We start from the raw sequence: 22404 nt of genomic DNA, 5'->3' as shown, positions 1-22404 counted from the left end.
GGAACTGGCATTTCCCTTCTTTCCTGTGAAAGGCTAAAGGTGGCTAGAGTTAGCTATTTCCCTTCCCCAGAGTTAGTCCACCTCTAGTTAAATAGTTTCTCCAGAGGGCAGATCTTACTAAGAACGGAATGCTCAGTGTATTTCAAAATGGTTCCTTTTCTCCTTCCCCTGCCAGAAGCATTAGATTTTTCTCCCATATTCACTGTGTTAAGCTCCTGGAAGTAAAACTCACAAAAAATGAGTGAGTTCCTTCCCCACAACCATGACCCCCTGTAGTTTTTGACTCTGATTAGTCCACAGTGAGCCTCTAGCAATTTGTCAATTACAGTTTTTATCCTACCCAGTTGTGGTTCCCACAGAGTTTGACTGAGTTCTCTCTATTCTCTATTTCTCTATATTCACTGATCTCTCCTTTTTGGGGAACAGCAATTTGCCCTGTGACCTCATTTCTCTGAACTAAGAAGAGATGTTGATTTTTCAGTTTGCGAGGCTTTTTACTTGTTAGGATGGAGTGGCAACTTGATCCTTCTGGTCTTGAAACCAGGGTAGAAACTGGAAGCACTCTTAACTACTTTTTTGAAAGCTAGACAAACATTTATTTTAGGTAAAAACCTTTGTTTCTTGTTATTTACGGGCATACTTTACCAAGTAAATTAAAAAGCAGTCAAAAGTATAATTGTCCCAATTTGGGACAAGAAATAAAAGGCAAAGAAAAAAGAAGGCAATCACCTGATAGCCTTATCTACGGGAAGTAAAATCATTGTCTCCACTAAAAAACAAAGCCCAGATAACAACTAATTTTCAGTAAATAAACAATGGAAGGGAAAGTACTTCTGTACAATAGTTGAACAGAATTTCCACAGTGAAAAAACATTTGTTTTAATCTGACAATATGGGAAGAGTAATAGCAAGAATAGACTAGTAACCTTTGCTTATAAAAATAATTTAATGCAAATAGAAAGGAAACCACATTACAAAGAAGAAAATGTGCCTATAACAAATATTTGGATACTTTAGGGTTTTGTTTTGTTTTTTTACTTCCTACAATAATTACATCAAGAAGTTAATACAGAAAAATTTTACAACAATAAAACTTAGGGAAAATCTGAAGGAAGGAGTTCCTTATACCTGAAACCTTGGATAATTCTCTTAAAAAGTAATTGGAAGAGGTAGAGAACATAATGCTAGGTGAAATAAGTCACAGTAAGAACAAGTACCCTATGATTTCACACATCTGTAATTTATGAAACAAAACAAATGAGCAAAGAAAAAAGGAGACACACACACACACACACACACTAAGAATCACTCTTAACTATAGAGAACAAACTAATGGTCACCAGAGGGGACAGTGGGTGGAGAGATGGGTGAAATATGTGATGGGGATTACAGAGTACACTCATGATGAGCAGAGTAATGTACAGAATTACTGAATCACTATACTGTACACCTGAAACTAATATAACACTGTACGTTAAATATACTGGAATTAAAATGAAAAACTTAATACAAAACTATAAAAAATAATAATAAAAATAAAGTAACTGGAGGAAAAAAGAAAACAAAAATGTTTGTAGGTCTAATCATGCAAGATTTAAGATTCAAATCCAACATTTACTGACTTCCTACTCTATCAAACTTTATATGTGTCACATACATTACATCATGTAATAATCATCACAATCCTATTAATATAACATTTATTAAGATTATACAAGTTTAATATTAAAACTGTGCACAATACAGGGGGTGGGTGAGGTGCCTGGGTGGCTCAGTCATTTAAGCTTCTGACTTCAGCTCAGGTAGTGATCTCAGGGTCCTAGGAAGGAATGCTGCATGGGACTCCCTGCTCAGCAGGGAGCCCACTTGTCCTTCTTTCTGCTCCTTTCCCCTCCACCTCATGTTCATGTGTGCGCTCTCTCTCTCTCTCCCTCCCTCAAATTAATTAATTAATTTTTATCTCAATTTAAAAAGAAAACTATACATCAAAATGCTGTCAAGGAGAAATAGCTAAAAAATATTCACCTAAGCCCATTCACCATTAAGGATAGCATTTAACTTTAAATAGAACAGTCTGAAATGCAGAAACTTTCCTTTGTTTCTCTCCTCTAATGAAGCTTAATTATTTTGAAGAAATGAAATTCCTGTTTTCAAAATTATACACAGTTGAAGACAAAAAAATCATATATACAGTCTTTAAGCGGTTTTAAAGCCCAGTCAATGCTGATTTTAAAATCTAACCACCTATGTAAAATGCAATTTCATACTCTACAGAAGGTATACGATCAAACCAAAATGGAGTCACTTATGTCAAGGAAAAAAATCAAGACAATCAATACCAATGCATAAAGGAAACTTATCCTAATTTTACAGGAATTTACAGCTCTTCTCAGAAATAAGTAGAGGACATCAGCCAATCATCAAAGACCAAGTCTGTTCATTCTCTGGACTTCCTTATTCCCAACTCAGCTACCCAGATCCAAGTAAGAAAGAAGACCACTAGGCAGCCAATCAGCTGAAAAAGCCAAGTAACTTCTATATTTATCCCATAAAAATCTCTTAGTCTGCTAGCAACTCTGAACCCATTACTCCCATAGCCTTCACTTTCCCGACTTGCAGGGCAAATGCCTTATAATAAAATCATCTTTCTGCTTTGTTTTACTCAGTATACAGAGTTTGGTTTTTCACAAAAATACAGTGCATCGGTGAAGGATCCTATTATCTACTGGATCAAGTTCATGCTCCACTGTTTGCCATCAAATATAATTCACAACTTTGTCCTGACTTATCTATTCAAATATATGTCTTACTACCTAACATGAACCCTAGATTGGGGCAAACTAATCTCAGGAAAAAGACTGCTCTTTTGAGATCAAAACTATATTACTCAACAACAGCAAAAGAATTATTAGTAGAAGGCAAATATGAGAAAACACTGCTTCATTTATAAAAAAAAAAGTTATAAAAATTTATAACTCATTTTGGCTAAATATGAAGCCATTAAAATCAAGGATATCCTGGGGCACCTGGGTCGCTCAATTAAGTTGTGTGACTCTTGGTTTTGGCTCAGATCATGATTTCAGGGTTGTGAGATCCAGCCCTGCATTGGGCTCCCCACTCAGTGGGGAGTCTGTTTGAGACTCTCTCCCTCTCCCTTTGCATCTCTCCCTGCTTGCACTCTCTCTAAAATAAATAAATGAATATCTTTTTAAAAAAAAATCAGAGATTTCTTGATTTGAATTTCCCCCAAATAATGATTTCCAAGTCCTAGGAGGTGGAGTCACTGGTCTCAGAATTAAATATCCCAGTATCATAGAGGCAAAAAGTTGTACACCTCCCTGGAGCTAAAAGTACTTATGTGGCATTCTTTTAACTAATAATATGACAAACTTGTCTACAGACTATATATGATTTGTTCCCTATAAATTATCACAGTGCCTAGCAGAAAATACTGCACTTTAAAGGCACTGAAGAACTTAAGTTATAAAGATGCCATAAGGAACTTCAGAGCTATAGATAAATAACACAACTCCTCAAGAAAAACAAAAAGCTAAACCAGCAATTTTCACAGTTTCTAAAGTACTTATTAGTATTCCAATAGATTTGACCAAAAAACATCCACATGCAGAAGAATGAAACTAGACCACTCTCTTGCACCATACACAAAGATAAACTCAAAATGGATGAAAGATCTAAATGTGAGACAAGATTCCATCAAAATCCTAGAGGAGAACACAGGCAACACCCTTTCTGAACTTAGCCACAGTAACTTCTTGCAAGATACATCCACGAAGGCAAGAGAAACAAAAGCAAAAATGAACTATTGGGACTTCAACAAAATAAGAAGCTTTTGCACAGCAAAGGATACAGTCAACAAAACTAAAAGACAACCTACAGAATGGGAGAAAATATTTGCAAATGACGTATCAGATAAAGGGCTAGTTTCCAAGATCTATAAAGAACTTATTAAACTGAACACCAAAGAAACAAACAATCCAATCATGAAATGGACAAAAGACATGAACAGAAATCTCACAGAGGAAGACATAGACATGGCCAACACACACATGAGAAAATGCTCCGCATCACTTGCCATCAGGGAAATACAAATCAAAACCACAATGAGATACCACCTCACACCAGTGAGAATGCGGAAAATTAACAAGGCAGGAAACCACAAATGTTGGAAAGGATGTGGAGAAAGGGGAACCCTCTTACACTGTTGGTGGGAATGTGAACTGGTATAGCCACTCTGGAAAACTGTGTGGAGCTTCCTCAAAGAGTTAAAAATAGACCTGCCCTATGACCCAGCAATTGCACTGCTGGGGATTTACCCCAAAGATACAGATGCAATGAAACACCAGAACACCTGCACCCCGATGTTTCTAGCAGCAATGTCCACAATAGCCAAACTGTGGAAGGAGCCTCGGTGTCCATCGAAAGATGAATGGATAAAGAAGATGTGGTTTATGTATACAATGGAATATTACTCAGCCATTATAAATGACAAATACCCACCATTTGCTTTGACATGGATGGAACTGGAGGGTATTATGCTGAGTGAAATCAGTCAATCGGAGAAGGACAAACATTATATGGTCTCATTTATTTGGGGACTATAAAAAATAGTGAAAGGGAATAAAGGGGAAAGGAGAAAAAATGAGTGGGAAACATCAGGGAGGGAGACAAAACATGAGAGACTCCTAACTCTGGGAAATGAACTAGGGGTGGCAGAAGGGGAGGAGGGGTGACTGGGTGACAGGCACTGAGGGGGGCACTTGATGGGATGAGCATTGGGTATTATTCTATATGTTGGCAAACTGAACACCAATAAAAAATAAATTTATAAAAAAATAAAATAAAAACAAAAAATAAAAAAAAGATTTGACCAAAAAAAGGGCACCAGTCAAGAATCCATCATCTTTTAAGCCACTACCAAGAAGAATATTGCTTTTGCAAACTCTTATTCAGACTATTAATTTCATTTTTGTGGAAAAGCAAAATAACTTTAGTAGTGGATATATTGCATAGATCCAAATAAAATAACTGAGAAACTGCTATATAATCTACAGCAAATGGATGAATAATGAACAAAACAATAATGAATAAAATATACTGGTACAGCATTTTACTTTTAAAAAATAGCAAACCACCTTCACCCTCAAGCCATAGCAACCACCCATCTATTTTCTGTCCCTGTAAGTTTTACCTTTCTAGAATTCCATAACTGGAATCACATATAGTCTTTTGTGTATGGATCTCTTCACTCAGCATAACATCTTTAAGATTCATCCATGTTACTGTCTCACTACTTTGCTCCAACATATTGCAAAATATTATACCATTGTATGATGTACCAGTTTGTTCTTTTACTAACTGGTGGGTATTTGAATTGTTTCCACCGTCAATTATGAATAAAAATGCTATGAACATTCAAGTTTTATCTTACTAAATTATAATATTTCTTTAAATATTCTAAAAGAAAGCCCTTATCAGATATAATATTTTCTTTCCAATTATCATTTTCTTTTTCATTTTAACATTATCTTTTGAAAAGCAAAGTTTATAATTTTGGTGAGGTCTATTTCTTAATTTTATTTTTATAGATTGTGCTTTTGTGTCTTACCCAAGAAATCTTTGCTTAACCAAGAACCCAGAGGCTTTCTCTTTCTCCTATGTCTTCTTCTGGAAGAAGCTAAATGAGCTTCTATGAGCTAGTTTTAGCTCATAAATTTAGTTTTATTATCCATTTCATGCTAATTTTTGTACATGGTGTGAGATAATGGTCATAATACATTCTTTTGTTGTCACTGAAAAGACTATCCTTTCCTTTTTGAATTACCTTAACATTTCTGTTAAAAATTAACTGATCTTTGACATGAGTCTACTTCTTGACTATTATGTTCTATTGATATTTCTGTCCTACACCAATACCACATTGCCTTGATTACAATAGCTTTATAATAACTATTGAAGTCAGGTTTTATAAAAACTCCAATATTCTTTTTTGTTTTTCAAAATTGTTTAGATTTTTGGAGGCTTCTTTGCATTTCTTTGTAATTTTAGAATCAGCTTGTCAGTTTCAACAAAACTATCTTCTAGTATTCTGACTAGGATCATGTTGGGTCTACAGACTGATTTGGAGAGAACTGACATAAAGATGGCACCTGATAGAGGCGCCTGGGTAGCTCTGCAGGTTAAGTGTCAAACTCTTGATTTGGGCTCAGGTTATGATCTAAGGGTCATGAAACTGAGTCCCATGTCTGCCTTTATGCTAGGCATGGAAACTGCTTAAGATTCTCTTCTGCCCCTCCACCCCCCAGCTCTCTCTCTAAAAAATAAAAAATTACATCCTCTAAATCCATGAACATAGTATCTCTCTCCATTTCTTTATGTATTTTTAAATTTCTCTCAGCAATCTTTAGTAAGTTTTGGTATACAAATCTTGATTGCATTTTGTTAAATTTATCCCCAAGTTTTCATATGTTTATGCTATTGTAAATAATTTTCATTACAACTTCCAGTTGTTTGTTGCTGGTATACAGAAATGGTTAATCTTTCTATATTAACCTTAATGAAACTCAATTATTGATTGTAATATCTTTTTTGGTAAATTTCTAAAGATTTTCTACATAAATCAAAGTGATGCAAAGAGCCTGTGAAATGACTCTTACATGCATATATTTTTAAAATAATTTCTGTAAGGGGGCACTTGAGTGGCTCAGTGGCTGAGCATCTGCCTTTGGCTCAGGTTGTGACCTCGGGGTCCTGGGATTGAGTCCTGCATCGTACTCCCCAGGGGAGCCTGCTTCTCCCTCTGCCTATGTCTCTGCCTCTCTGTGTCTCTCATGAATAAATAAATAAAATCTTTAAATAAATCCTGTAAGAAAGACTAATTTGCAATGTATTAACTTCACCATCCTATGCCATATTAAGTGCCATCCAGAGCAGTACCTGTGATAAAAATCTAGGTTCAATATATAATTTTTATCACAAATCCACTTGTGGCAAGCAGAATAGTAATCCCCAAAGATGTCCGTGTTCTAATTCCTCTAATCTGCAAATATGTGACCTTCCATGGCAGGAGACACTTACAAGTGTGTTTAAGTTATGGACATAGAGATGGTATTATCCTAGATTATTCAGGTAAACCCAATGTAATCACAAACATCCTTAAAAGAGCTACAGAAGATATAATGCTGGAAGCACAAAAAAGCAGAGAGACCTGAAGATGAAGGAAGGGGACATGAAGCAAACATCAAAGATGAATTCTAAAAGCTAGAAAAGATGAGGAAACAGATTCTCCTCTAGTATCTCCAGAAGGAAGACCTCTGATTTTAGCTCAGTTACGACTTACTTTGGATTCTAACCTCCAGAACTATAAAACAGTAATTTGTGTTGTTTTAAGCCGCTAAGTTTGTGATAATTTATTATAGCACCAATAGGAAATTAATATACTAGTGATCATTTCTCTTCAAAAATCATACTTCTGGTTTTTTGACACTATGCACCATCAACCTTATATCAAAAACAACTTTCAAGAATGGAAATACATGAACTAAAAAAATCTAACCTAGACTAAATCATAATTTTTAATCAATGTTCTTATATTGAAAGATAAAGCTATACCAAATATAACCTCCCACAGAAATTTGAAAATCCCCTTTATTATGTTTTTTAAGTTTGGGTTCAAGCTGATCATTGGTCCTTGAAATGCACTCTTTACAAAAGATCAGTAATAGATGTCTGAAAGTCTATCATCAATCACTCCTAAAACCAATCACTTGGATCTCTTGTGAAAGGGAGACCAAAAATTGTTGAGGGGAGAGGGAGGGTGCAAAGAGAATGGAGAATTACTAGAAGGCTTATAATTCCCTGCCCTTTAGACTCTCAAAGTCCTCACATTTACCACTCAAAATGTACATGAACATGAAATTAGCACATATTTCCAATAGCATCTTATCACAGCTCTATTTTAAGTGAAATTTTTAAAATTTCTATATGGTTCTATGTATGACTAGATAGTATGTATGTATGGTACTATGTATGACTAAATGTATGGGTCTACAGTCCTAACATATGGCTTTAGTAGATGACTAAAGAAGGTAGTTCCTTTTATCTTACTTGCATTAAAGTGAAAAAGTTTCAAACAAAAGGAGCCCCAATTTATGAGGAATATTCTTGTGAAATATATGATAAAGCTTGAGATAATCAAAGATAATATCAAGTAAATCTGCTCAGATAAGACTAAGTCATCAGTGAAAACCTTTAAAAAGTATATAGGTTCAACCATGACCCAAAGTTCAATAACGCCCTAAAATATAAACACTTAATAATACAATTTTAAAAAATTAACAATAACAGTAAATACTGACACAGCTGACACAGAAGTAACATGACAGAAAAGAACACAAACCACATTAGAGTTGAAATAAATCTTTGCAGTAAGGCTCACTGAGGACAGGGACAACCAGTCACGAATAAGTCAAGAGGCAAAGGCTGGACTCAAACCTACCTTTACTAACTTAATCAAGGTCAATGGTCCTTCAATTCTACTAAGTTGTTCCTATGGTAGATAATCAGTAACTCACCAAAGAACAGATATGCAGAAAGAGAAAACAAAAAAGCAAAGAAGCTATATTGAAGACCAAAAAATAAAACACACACACAACTCTAAAGGATTTGTCAAAAGATTCAATATGTAGGATAAAGTTTAGTGATTAAAAAAAAAAAAAAAAAAAAAACCTCTGCTTTACGTCAATATTTCGAAATTATGGTAGTTCTGCTATTAAAAGCAAAGAGGTAAGTTAAGACAGTGACACTGTCCATGCTGGAACATATTTGGCAATAACATCTCTGAGAAATACATTGTCAGCTTTAAGGTGATAATCTATTCCCAACATTAGTTTTTCTTTTTTTTTTTTTTTTTTAAGATCGTTATTTACTTATTCATGAGAGACAGAGAGAGAGGGGCAGAGACACAGGCAGAGGGAGAAGCAGGCTCCACGTAAGGAGCCCGACGTGGGACTCGATCCTGGGTCTCCAGGTTCACACCCTGAGCTGAAGGCGGTGCTAAACCGCTGAGCCACCAGGGCAGCCCCCAACAATAGTTTCTTCAATCACAAAATTTCAACTGCAAAAGCATGCCTTTTATCTTTCATGCCATCAAACATGCAGTTTATAATTCTAGAGTTAGATTTCCTAAATTCAAATCCTGATTCTAGAGTCCAGATGCCTACCTTCCATATCATCCCAGTAAGGCCAGAATTACCTCTAATGCTAAAAATACCAGCTTCTCTGAGCTATACCCTTGCTGATAGGTTAGGTTCGAGAGCTAGCCAAGATACACTGATATTCCAACATACTCTCACAATATACTGGAGAAAAATACATATTATCAAATGTGTTGAAAGGTTCACAAAACCAGCATCAGGCTTGGTAATTTGATAACTCAGAAGTCTCAAAATACAGTTGTATTCATCATTATAATTTATTTATTACAGTAGAAGGATACCAAGCATAATTAGCAAAGAAAAAAGGTGCATGGAGCAAAGTACAGGAGAAAACAGGCACAAATGTTCAGGTGTCCTCTTCTGGTGAAGTTGCACCAGACACACTTAACTGGCTCAGTAATGATTTTTGACAAATGTGAAATACTGCCCATTAGAATCTGAGTAGAGACCTGATGTCTAGACTATGGGGGGCAAGGTGGGGACCCTTGCCTAGTATGTATGGAAATTCCAGACTCTCAGAAGGAAAGCAGGCATTTGGCATAAACCACACTGTACAGTTAAGACACACTGACTGACTCATCACTTAAGGGTAGCGAGATCCTCCCCAAACCCAGGTTCCTCAAGGGTCAACTTTGCAAGCCAGGCCTGCTTCCAACAAACTAACAGATTAGTAGATTCTTTACAGCTTGGACCTCATCTACCTGTTCTCTGTTTCCTCCCCAGCTCCTAGAATGCCTGAAATATAGCAGCCATCCAAAATTTTTTTCTGTTACTGAAGAAATTCCTGGCTCTACCATTTCTTAGCTGTATAACCTTGGGAAAGTTACTTAAATTCTGTATGTCTGTTTCCTCACTTGTAAGGTGGAATAATAATATTACCACAAAAAGTGGTTTTGAGGATTAAATAAGTGAATGTATGTGAAGTATCACAACATCATCTGACAAGAAGAAAGCAGCATATAAGTTCTGTATAAACATGTAATATTGTTTTTTTGAAGTTTTCAAGTTTTTCTAAACTTAACCTTCTTCTTCTCCTTCCTACTTTCTCCAAGTCACACTGAGCTTTCTCATCACTAAACTTTTAATGAATCTAAAGCCTACATATAAAAAAATAAAAATAATAAATAAATAAATAAATAAATAAAGTCTTAATATAGGCTAGAATTTAATGCATCATTGTCTCATGTCTATTGAGATCCCTAACTAGTTTGTGGACCATACCCAAAACTTTTTAGAACACACAACAGTATCTGATGTGACACTTAATCTTTGTAATGCCCAGAAAATACTGATTTAATCAACAAAATTATATTATCTGTTAAATCAGTTCTTTACAGGGGTCAGAATGTAAGGCAGTCAACAAACAAGTTTCTTTGCTCTTCTATTGAGAAATGGAAAGAAAAGTGAGTTGACTTTATCCAGTGAGAAGGCAGTAGCCATAGAAGTAACAACAGTAGGAAAAGGCTTGAGTTTATAAAATATGTAATTAGAATGTCAAACATTTGACTCTGCCTTAAAGAAAGCATGGGTTCAGGTCCTTATATGTCAATAAAGGTTGTATATATCTGATATATCTGGTACAGAGCTATATATACCTTGTATTGAAATCAAGTAATGAAAGAGTATTTTAATCTTTAAAAAATTACTAATAAAAATAATTGGGAAGGAAAAAAAGGAAGGGAACAAAACATGCAGCCTAAGTATTAAAGTGATGAGTCAGAGAGAGACCAGTGGTTTCTATTCCAGCTCTGACACCAGGGCTCTACACATAATCATCAGAGAAAACCTCAAGATCAGCAGAATTATAAGAACAATAGACCCAATCAAACTGAAGGCTAGCATTTGGGGGAAACTTACAAATCTTTTTTTTAAAGATTTTATTTATTTATTCATGATAGACGCAGAGCGAGAAAGGCAGAGACATTGGCAGAGGGAGAAGCAGGAGCCCGACGTAGGACTCGATCCCAGGACCTCAGGGATCACGCCCTGAGCCAAAGGCAGTCGCTCAACCACTGAGCCACCTACACATCTCAGCAGGTCTCTTTAGCTAAATTATAATCACAGATTTTGTTTATATGTATTTATCCCACAAGCATCAACATCATCATAAACATCATTTTCTCAAGGTGAACTTTACTTTTTAGTACGAATTACTTTATTTATTTTTAAGATTTTATTTATTTACTAATGAAAGCCACAGAAGGAGCAGGCAGAAACAGGCAGAGAGAGAAGCAGGCTCCATGCAGGGAGCCTGATTTGAGACTTGACCCCGAGACTCCAGGATCACACCCTGGGCCAAAGGCTCAACCGCTGAGCCACCCAGGCATCCCAGGATGAATTACTTTAAAAATAAGTTTATACAAGAACTCTTAAATATCAAATACTTAATGAAAATGTTCTCCACCCTCACCGCCTTGTACTGAACTCTCAGATTGAGTCTCACAACCTTCTCTTCATGTTTCTATGTTTTGAAGAGGTTAGAAAGCTAAAAGACTCCCCTGATTGGCAAAGCGTTGGATATAGGTCTGTAAGTTATTTGTACGTGGAAGGTACAAGTTTAACAAACGCCATCTTCCTACAGTAAGGGCAACTGACAAAATTGTCTAACAGACATCGAATGGATGCAGTAACCATAGTCTTGGTTCCCCCATCAGTTCACCAATTTCATGGGTGAGAAGCAGCCATGGCAGTAGTGGTAGTCATGGTAGCAGTATTAGTATTAGTATTAGTATTAGTATTAGTATTAGTATTAGTATTAGTATTATTAGTATATGGCCCCGAAACCATTACTCCAGGAGTGGCTCACTGATTTTTGCTCCTCCAGCCCTTCCAATGTAAACACTCTATTCTTTCAAGTAGCTAAGTGGTTCTGTTTCCTGCCCTATACCCCGACTTACAACACAATGACATTAGGTGAGTTCCGATCCTTACACCCTTGCTCAGACTACTGTTATAATTAGGTGACATGCCTGGAATCTCTCACCAATTCAATTCTTCCTCATTTGCCACCATCAAATCTGATCATGCTTAGAGAAAGCTTACTCAAAAAAGGCCACACAGAAACCTCATATGTTCTCTTATACACCTGTACCTTGTCTGTGCAGCTAACTGTGCCCTTTGATTCCTTCTCCATCTGCTGAAATCCCACTCCACTTTCAGAACCTAGCACAAACAAGACACCCATGAATATTTCCTAACAGAGTCACTCCACATGCCCATGTGAACCCATTTCCACATACCCTGCTGCCTGCTGTCAGCTCTGTATACTCATTCACTCATTCATTCAAGAGTTACATTAACCTACCACATTGCGAAGAGGGCTGGGGATACAAGCCTGAACAAGACAAACAAGGTCTCTTCTCTCTTATAGCTATAATTAAATAGGGAAACAGATTACCCAATAAATACTCAAATAATGTTTAACTACAACTGTAGTAAGTGTAATAAAACATTTAGGATGTGTCTTATACATATAAAGGGAAGCCTAACTTAATATGGGAGAATCTTTTCCCTTCAAGAGACATTTAAGGAGAAACTGTATGGTACGTAAAGCTGATCAGGCAAAAAATTGTTAGAGAGCATCCTAGGCAGAAAGAACAATATGTGCAAAGGCCTTGAGGCAGCATTCTAGGAACTATGAAGACAGACAAAAGTCAGATGCAATGGGGATAGCAGCCCAAAATAAGTAGAGCAGGAAGTACTTCTTACAACCACTGTTGTAATACTTAGTATATTGATTTGGTATTACACATTTGCAAACGCAGTACTCACTAAATAAACTCATTTAGATCTTACTAATTTTTTAGCCCCATAATCCAATAGTGCTTAGCAGTGTCCCCTCAAGTCAAGATCTGTGGAATGAAGAAATAAGTGCTTGATCTGGGGAAGGAGTTTGCCCTCTTAATATCAAGACAGGTGGGACAAAACAATCCCATAAGCATTTAAAAACCTTATGTTTTTGACTACCCAAAACTTACTGGGCAAGAGACCCATTTTCATGTTCAGAATTAAAGCTAGTATTAACCATGAATGAAACTTTAAATACTAAAAACTAAACTTTAGATTAGCAAGGGGCTCTAAATCCTCACTGCTCCATAAAGTGCCACCAACTAATAACCAATAGAACTGCATTAAAACTCCCACAGAGTCACAAATGAGGCCAGGGAGAGGAAGTGCAGCTCCATCTGCCTGTTCTTATTCTCCATTTGCTCAACAGATCTGGTAAGTGTAGGATCATGATCAGGAAACTGGCACCTATACCATCCTTTTCTCCTTCCTTCCTAAATAATGTCAATTCAGGAAAACACACACTGGTGACTCAGTAAGAAAATGTCAAAATTCAAATGATATAACTTTGCCAACTATTATTATAAGTCAACAAAACAGGGTAATCTTTAGCCCTAGGCTTTGGTCTTTGGTACATGTTCTCAAAGAGCAGTGGGGGAAGTATTTTCTGAAAGAAAAGAAAATTGCGTTAACTAAGAAACAGCTTCAAAATACACGAAAAGCTTAATGTAGTTTATTAGTAAAGAAAACATTAATACATATATACAGTATGGAACCTCTTTATAATAGCTGAGCTGCTGAATAAGACCTGTAGCATGTCTTTTGAAAATACATTTAATTGGAATTTTACTAACTACATTTACTATGTCACCTGGCATATATAAAAATGACTCTAAACTCATCTAACAAGCAAAGAACTCTACTAAGAGAGCCCTACAATAGGGTTCGACTACAATAGGGTTCGACTGTATCAAAGACTCAAAAATTTTACAGAATTTTAATTCTACCAATGGCCCCAATCATGTCAAATTTTTCAAAGACTGCAACTATGAGAGTAAGTCTAATAAACTAATTAAACGTAGTGATTTTTTTTTACTGGAAGATCAAGACAAAACAGTCAAACAATTTAGAAGATCATTTTAATATTATTTGAGATTTAGTAGCAACAAGGAAAAAACTAATGATCTTTCCAAATCATGACTGGAGTTCATGCCCATCACAATGCATCCTGAAACTCTGGATACTACTCTCTTCCACTTTCCTATGTTTCTCAAAAACAAACCCACAAACAAAAGATCAAACAAAACCAAAATAAAAACATTCATTCAGAATGTATCTACGGACCTCAGTGGCAATACGAGTGGCAAAAGCGAACAAAACTAAAGCTCCCTTTTCCTCCGGCTAGAATAAAATTTTTGTTCTAACTTAAAAAGTACATGATTCTCCTCTCCTCACTTCAAAAAATGAGAATGAAAATGCTACCATATGGCACATAATGGATTTTTCAAAACCTATAAATTATTTTAGGACGCATCAGTAAAAGTCTGACTTTATAAAGTTCGGGGACAAATTCAAACAAAAATTATTTTTCACCTATTTCTATAACTAATGAAAGTACTTACTGAAACTGTTACTATTCAATTTTTAAGAGATTTAATATATACTAGCATCTCTTTTTAACCATATTACTTATTACCCAAAATGCAGCTCATTTCCTTTTCCGGCCTTTTAGAGGGCCCCATTTTTCAGCGTTTTACTGGTGCAGTGATGAGTAATTGAGGCTCAATACAGAACAGTGTCCCCCCCCCAAAAAAAACCACACACATAATCAGTATCAGGTAAAGAAATATTATCATAATAATCAGGCATTTTTAACTCATCACTTGAATGGTTACACAGGATATCTAAGATTGGGCAGGTCAAGTTACTATAATATTGAAAAGTGCTCCTTAAAATGGTCTAGTTACAGTATTCCCACATGATCTTCCAGTAATCAGGTACCTGTTAGGGTGTATGGCACTGAAGCGACTTGCTGATGCTGTGTGGCTTAGTCTAATCAAACATTATCAGCCTACTGAAACGTGACTCATTTATATACTATTGAGGAGGAAAAGTAAAGCTTCAAGAAAAGTCTAAGTCAAAAAACAGAAATCTTAAATGACATTCTCAGACCGACTCCTGCTTTGGAAAACTACCTATTCTTCACCGAATAAACAAACCAATTTACAAATAAGGAAGATCTTTTCCCAAAACGCAAGTTTGTTTTAAAAAAATCTGAAACATTTTTCTCATGAGATTACTTATAAGACATTAGATATAAATCAGATCTCCAAACCCAAACATATTGGCTAAAAATAGTGTATCTATTTTAAAGGCTGAAGCAGAAGCCCTCCAACGGAACTAACTAAAATTACGATTTTTTTTTTAATCTCTGGATCTTTAAAAAAAAAAAAAAAACGCACCTTTAACGCTTTGGGGCCACAGAAGCCAACGTCCACATGTTCTCCCAAATCAACTGGTCAGAAACAATCTAATTATTAAAAGCTTCAGGAACATAAGCCCACAGTCCAAGAGACTCATATAATGAAATTCCTCTTCATTTCGGCTAACATCCGGACTAATAAAATATTACTACTACTACCGCTGCTGCTACTACTACTACTAAAGACCCCTCCCCAATGGTCTCACTCGGTAAAAACTCCAACCCACCAAAAAGGTCCACCATACCCTTTGTCAAAAAGCAGCAAAAGCCCGGTACGAGGCAGTCAGGTGGGCAGGCAGGTAGGGCTCCACCTGGGATACGAGGCGTCGGGGCCCGAGGGGGACGCCGTGGTCACCGGGGAAGGGGCGAGGCGGAGACCGAGACTACGGGAGGCCCCACCCACGGAGGTACCTGCGAGCTGAGGCGGGAGAAGGGCGACCCTCACAGCCCAAGCACTGGCCAGCCAGTCGCGCGGCTCTGCGCTCCCGGCCCGGCTCTGGCCCCGGGCCTGGGGACGGTCCGAGCATCGTGACGCTGGCACCGGCTCTGCCCGGGGGCCAGGAAGGAGAAGAGGCCCGGGCCGGCGCCCACGGGCCTGACCCCGCCGCCGCCTGTGGTGAGGTGAGGGGCCCCTGGAGCCCGAGCCCCCCTCCCTTCAGGGCCGGGGCCGGCCGGGCGCAGCCGCGGCGTCCGCTCGGGCCCCGGGCGCCGCGGCCACGGGAAGGTCACCGGGCGCAGGAGGCCCCGACCAGGGGCGGCGACGTCCGTGCTACCTTTGGCCTCGCAGTCGGCGCAGTACTTGTTGTCCTCCTCCCGCAGCAGCTTGGACAGGATGAGCTGGTGCTGCTCGTTCAGCTTCTGAGCCTTCTCCCGGCAGGAGCGTGTCGCCATCTCGGCAGCGGGGCGGGGAGCCCGGGGCAGCTACGGCGGCGGCGGACTCGGGCGGGAGCTGGGCTGTGTGGACACACCTGGAGCCGCCGGGACCGCGGCGACTCAGCCCAGGAAGCGGCGGCGGCGGCGGCGGCGGCGGCGGCGGCAGCTGGAACTGGAGGAGGAGCGGCGGCGGCGGTGGCAGCGCCGACGTGTCCCGCCTCCTCGCCGGGCCGGCCCCGCACGCACCGCCGGAGCCGGCGAGGGAGGGGAGGGGAGGGGGGAGGGGAGGGGGAGACGGAGCCGGGGCTTCCGGGTGGCGCCGCAGGAAGGAACCCGGGCGCTAGGCGCGCTGCGCATGCGCCGGCCTTCGCGGGCAGCCGGCCTGCGGCGCTCAGTGCGTTAGGCCTTTCGCGGTGGGGGGGCGGGGGGTGATTCCGAGAGAAGCTACTCCGCTCTGCCCGCTGTGGGCTTCCCCACTTTGGAGACGGGATTAACCCTGAAGGCCTCGGGTAACACCCGGCAAACGAAAAACCTTTAAAAAGAGTTGACTTGGGATCCCTGGGTGGCGCAGCGGTTTGGCGCCTGCCTTTGGCCCAGGGCGCGATCCTGGAGACCCGGGATCGAATCCCACGTCGGGCTCCCGGTGCATGGAGCCTGCTTCTCCCTCTACCTGTGTCTCTGCCTCTCGCTCTCTCTCTCTGTATGACTATCATAAATAAATAAAAAAATTAAAAAAAAAAAAAAAAAAGAGTTGACTTTCCCTTGCTTTCTTGCCTTTGCTCCTGCTGGCTCAACATTGGGAATGGCAGAAATAGAGTGATTGAGTGCATTCGTTTATTCGTTCCGTGTTTATTCACCCGCAGTTTTGAAACAGGCACTATCCTACAAGTTGGAAGACACAAGTGGAATAAAGTAGTCAAGATAGTCCCTTAACATTTTGGGGGAGAGCAATAGCCTGGTAGTGACAAGTATTAAGAGCTGGCATTTATTGAGTGGTTACTCAGGGCCAAGAACCATTAACTCCTTTAACCCTTATCGCAACCCTGTGATGTTATTCCCATTATACAGATGTGGAAAATGAGGCATGGCAGAGTTAAGTAACTTGCCCAGGCTGCACAGCTACTCAGTGGAGGAGCTGAGACTCAAATCCAAAGCAGTCTGGCTCCAGAGTCTAAGACCCCTGGCCATAGGCCTTTCTTTTTTTTTTTTTTTTTTTTTTTGCCATAGGCCTTTCATAAAGAGGAGAATGTGTGGCCACGAAGGCAAATCCTGGGCGTGGTCACTTGAACAAAAAGCTATATGAACAGTGATCTTTAATGCATGAAAAAGAAACCTAGGGAAAGAAGATCTTTAATTAGAACCCAGAGTTCCCGACCTGGACTCATGGGATTTGAACGCTGAGTGAGGCTATTTGACTGGTTTGGCATATCATGGCTTATTAGCAATTTCTCATATGAGGCTTGTGTAATCAGAATAAACATGGCCCTTGCCTGTGGTGGAGCAGATGCTAAGAAAGGCAATGAGCTAGGGCCTTGTGTCTTAAATTTTTCTGTACTGCCAATGCCTAGCTTAGGTCCTGCATAAAGGTGACCCTCATGCTCACCTATCCCTGCTCTTGGCACAGGATCTCAAAAATGCTTGTGGAATTCATGGGGCTTCTGGGTGGCTAAGTCAATTAAACTCTGACTTTTGATTTTGGCTCAAGTCATGATCTCAGGGTGGTGAGATCCAGCCCTACCTTAGGCTCCATGCTGGGTATGGAGCCTGCTTAAGATTCTCTCTCTCTCTCTTTCTCTCTGCCTCTCCTCCACCTCCCTCTCTTAAAAAAAAAAAATGCTTGTGGAATTCAATCGAATGCTGAATTGAACAAATTAGAGCTTAAACTGTGTGGCTCTGACAATAACTAGTAGGATATCAGAGTGAGTTCCAATAAACAGAAAAAAACACCATATGGGACATAGAACTTTTAAGCCACATCTTAAAGACTGGCTTGATTTAGATGGGGGCCAAGGAAGGAGATACTGAGCAAGAGCATCATGCACAAAATCACAAAGGAGCTCAGAAAACAGGCTAACAGACAGGGATACTACTTAAGATGAGTAAAAGATAAGGCTAAGTGAAGTACAACAGAATTAAAGAAGTTCTGGGGAACCAGACAAGCAATGTGCCTTGACAAAGCAACAACAAAAAAACCCGCAGAGTCTCCAAATAGGATAGTAGCATGAAAAAAAAAAAAGGCAAATTTGGGAAAGTTAGTCCAAAAATACCAGCTAATAAACACCACTTTTGAGTGTTTCTTCCCTTCCCAGGAAATTCTGCTTACCACTACAAGAATTAAGGAAAAAACAGAAGATAGGCATACTACCAAGAAATGTTTCACATGATTAAAGTGGTACAGCACTATCTAATAGAAATATAATGCACACCACATATACTTTTAAATTTTCTCATAGCCACATTTAAAAACAGAAAAAAGAAACAGGCAATTTAATAATATATTTTATTTAACCCAATATTTCCAAAATACTATAAATTTGGCATATGAGCAATTGTTAAGTTAAAATTAAAAATTATTAGTGAGATATTTTACATTCTGTTTTTCTATTGTCTTCAAAATCCAGTGTGTATTCCACCCTTACAGCTTGCTTCAACTTGGACTGACTACACCTCAGGTACACAAATGCCCCATGTAACTAGTGGCTATGTTACTGAACAGGGCTTCTCTAGATGGTCATCATCGAGGCTATTAAAAATCTAAGTTTGAGTTGACTTTATTAAGGATGTAAAAGAATGAATGAAACAGGGGGACCTGGGTGGCTCAGTGGATTAAGCATCTTGACTCTTGATTTCTGCTCAGGTCGTGTTCTCAGTGTCCTGAGATTGAGCTCCACATCAGCCTCCACACTCAGTGCAGAATCGGCTTGAGATTCTCTCTCTCCCTTTCCCTCTACCCTTCCCCCAACTCTCACTCTAAATAAATAAGTAAATAGATAGATAAGTAAATAAATAAAATCTTAAAATAATAAACAACAACAAAAGACTGATACCAAAAACATATTGGGAGGAAAACAATGATGCATTAATTTGTCAATATTCACTAAACAACTTCTAATCTGTTCTCTGGCAATCAGAAGCTTACAGTCTCGGGATCCCTGGGTGGCGCAGCGATTTGGCGCCTGCCTTTGGCTCAGGGCGTGATCCTGGAGACCTGGGATCGATTCCCACATCAGGCTCCCGGTGCATGGAGCCTGCTTCTCCCTCTGCCTATGTCTCTGCCTCTCTCTCTCTCTCTCTCTCTCTTTCTCTCTGTGTGTGACCATCATAAATAATAAATTAAAAAAAAATTTTTTTTAAAAAAGAAGCTTACACTCTCACGTGAGACGCAAACATGTAAACAGAACAATTAAAAGCCACACTGGAAAGTCTGCAGCAGATACAAAGTGCTCTGGGAACAAAAGGAAAAGAACATCAATAGCCTGAAAGAATTGGGGAACTCTTCACAGAGTACATGATGCTTAAACTTGATTTTAATACATGCAGGAATTTTTCAAGGGGATCAGGATGAAGAGGAAGAAGAATATCTTGAGATATACATGTATATCAAGTGTATGTGTGTGTGTGTGTGTGTGTGTATTTACACATCAACTTCTGAAAACATGATTATGTGCTGGCAGTAGTGAGAATATGAGGCAAGAGGAACCTAGGATGTGCATAGAGAACATGAAGGAAAGGAAGCAAGATGGAGAGGTAGAACAAAGGCAGGAGGTTAACAACTTTACAACCAGCCTACCTAGTTTGAATTTTACCCCATGGGCATATTGAGCCAGGAGAAGCTTTTACACAGAGAAAAGATTTGGTTAGCTTTGTTTCTGTAACTATAATGGCAGGCTGGAGAATATGGAGGGGGAAAATATTATCAGGGATCTGGGAAATAAATTGCAGACAGGACTGTTGCAATAAGTCCAAAGAAGATATGCTGAGGGCCTATTTTAAGCCCTTGGAATAGCATAGAGCTTGGAAGAGACAAAGTCAAATGACGTCTTAAAATTAAAAGCAGCAAGATTTGGCAGCTGACTCTATGTGGGGGTGGAGAGAAAGGAGGTGAGAATAACACCAAAGTTTCTAAGTGGGGAGACAGGTAAATGGTGATGCCACTAACACAAGGAGAGTTCAGTTTGGGGGCCAGAGGAGAAAAGATGATTACTTGAGGACATGTTAAGTTTAACGTATCCATAGGACATCTATTTCCATATGTTTAATAGGATTTTGCATTTCTACTTCTAAAGCTCTAGAGAGAGGTTAGTGCTGATGAAAGTCATTTGGAAATCATCTACATTTAAGTGGTCATACAACCCATAAGAGTCAATGAAATTCCCCCTATAGAGAAAGCATGTAGACAAAAAAGAAAATAGTTGAAAGCACAAAACTCTGGGGATTGCCAGCTAAATGATGAGTGAAAAGAGAAAGGTGAACCATTGAGAAAAGAGGTAAAGTATGGCCAGGAAGAGAACCAGAGGCCATGGTAGGAAAGCTTTCTGAAAAGTAAGAGTGAACATTAATGCCAAATGTCTGGAAAAGTCAATGATTTCAGTTGTAGAGAACACATACAACATGCAGTCATGGGTCTGTACAGTTCATTGTTTACCTTTAGATCAAGAACAAGAGAAGAGGAATCATCTGATGAGACTTCCCAGGAGCTGCAACTATCTGGCATTTCAGTAAAATGTTGAGGGAGTGATGAGAAAGGTTAGGAGAGGGGGTGAAAGAAAACATAGGTACAGGGGTAGAAAGCATGGCTAGAGTTAACTGTAGAGTGTAAGGTAAGTGTCCAAAATGTGTGTGGGAGAGGTGAGATCAGAGCCACTAAATGACTACAGGTTCCTTTGAAGCCAAAGGTGATTTGGCGTCCTTAGGAAATGAATGCTAATAGCTTTTTTTTTTTTTTTTTTTTTTTTGCTAATAGCTTTAAAAAAAGAAAAGAAAAAGAAAAAGAAAAAGAAAAAGAAAGGTGGTGGGCAGGGGAGTACTTAGGGACATAGAGTACCTAGCTGTCAGGGAAGAAGTAACGTCTACAGATGAGGTCCAGAAGTCAAGATGTCTATGGATGTTTAATGGCTGGAGAGTGAGGTTGAAAGTCTGTTTGTCCAGATTCTTAGAGAAGTGAAGTCCTTTTTAACTCTAAAATTCTGCTTCCATTTGGAGAAAAACAATAAACAGGTGTAGAGTTTGCCCCCATTGGAGCTGGTATTCCATCGAGGACAAAGAAAAGTTGGAAAGTGGGGGAGTGGGGAAATGAAGGAGAATGATGGCTGGAGTGAAATGGACCAGAGTGAGCCATGTGTGAGTGTGCAGGTGAAATATCTGATAAGAACAATAGATATAGACAGCTGGGAGAAGTGGGGGGAGGTCATAGTAATAAAAGCCACTGCTTTTTAATCCCCTACTGTGGGTTAGTTATCCTCACACCAATTCTTTGAGGTAAATCTTATAGTCATTACTCATATTAGGAAATATCAGCCAGGATGCGCTAATTCATGCTAAGTAACAAACAACCCCCATATTTTAATGACCTCAAACAATAGAAATTTATTTCCTGGTCACGCTACATGTCCATTGGGTTGTTGGGCATTCTTTCCCATGTTTCCCTCACTCAGGGACCAGACTGATAGAATCTCTGTCATGCTTCAGGGGAAAGGCAATGAAATTACCTTTTTACAGACTTCTCCCCAGGAATAACACATGCATACTTCTACTCTCAATCCATTGGCTATAGCAACTGTGTGACATGTGCTAATATTAAGGGAACCAGAAGTGTAATCCAGACAGAGAAATGGAAATGTCTCTGAACACACAGAAACCATGACTCAAAGATATTAAGCACTTTTTGAAAATTACCTAGATATTAAATACCATAACTGGCATTTGAGGCTAGGTCTTTTTGGCATTAAGATCCTGCTCTTTCCATAAGCCACGCTACCCCCTGGGATGGAAAACTGAGTAGAACAAGTTAGAACCAACGATGATAAGAGT

At 39.1% G+C, this 22404-nt stretch overlaps 1 protein-coding gene across 6 annotated transcripts in view; it reads right to left on the bottom strand.

Annotated features, from left to right (window-relative positions):
• The window catches only part of SMAP1 (small ArfGAP 1), a 175162-nt gene extending 158413 nt beyond the window's left edge, over positions 1-16749 (bottom strand). For 3 of the 6 annotated variants that reach the window (XM_025991140.2, XM_072735149.1, XM_072735153.1), the window contains exon 1: positions 16275-16621. In XM_025991140.2, the coding sequence (XP_025846925.1) occupies positions 16275-16392 (118 nt within the window). In that variant the 5' untranslated portion in view covers positions 16393-16621. Of the gene's footprint in view, positions 1-16274 lie in introns of all 6 variants that reach the window. The other 3 variants (XM_025991141.2, XM_072735158.1, XM_072735155.1) reach the window with 3 other exon arrangements.
• Positions 16750-22404: the final 5655 nt, after the last annotated feature.

This window comes from Vulpes vulpes, chromosome 1 (genome assembly GCF_048418805.1).
Source record: "Vulpes vulpes isolate BD-2025 chromosome 1, VulVul3, whole genome shotgun sequence".
Taxonomy (NCBI): domain Eukaryota; kingdom Metazoa; phylum Chordata; class Mammalia; order Carnivora; family Canidae; genus Vulpes; species Vulpes vulpes.
Note: the sequence above shows the minus strand (reverse complement) of the source record. Positions and strands in the feature narration are given on the sequence as shown.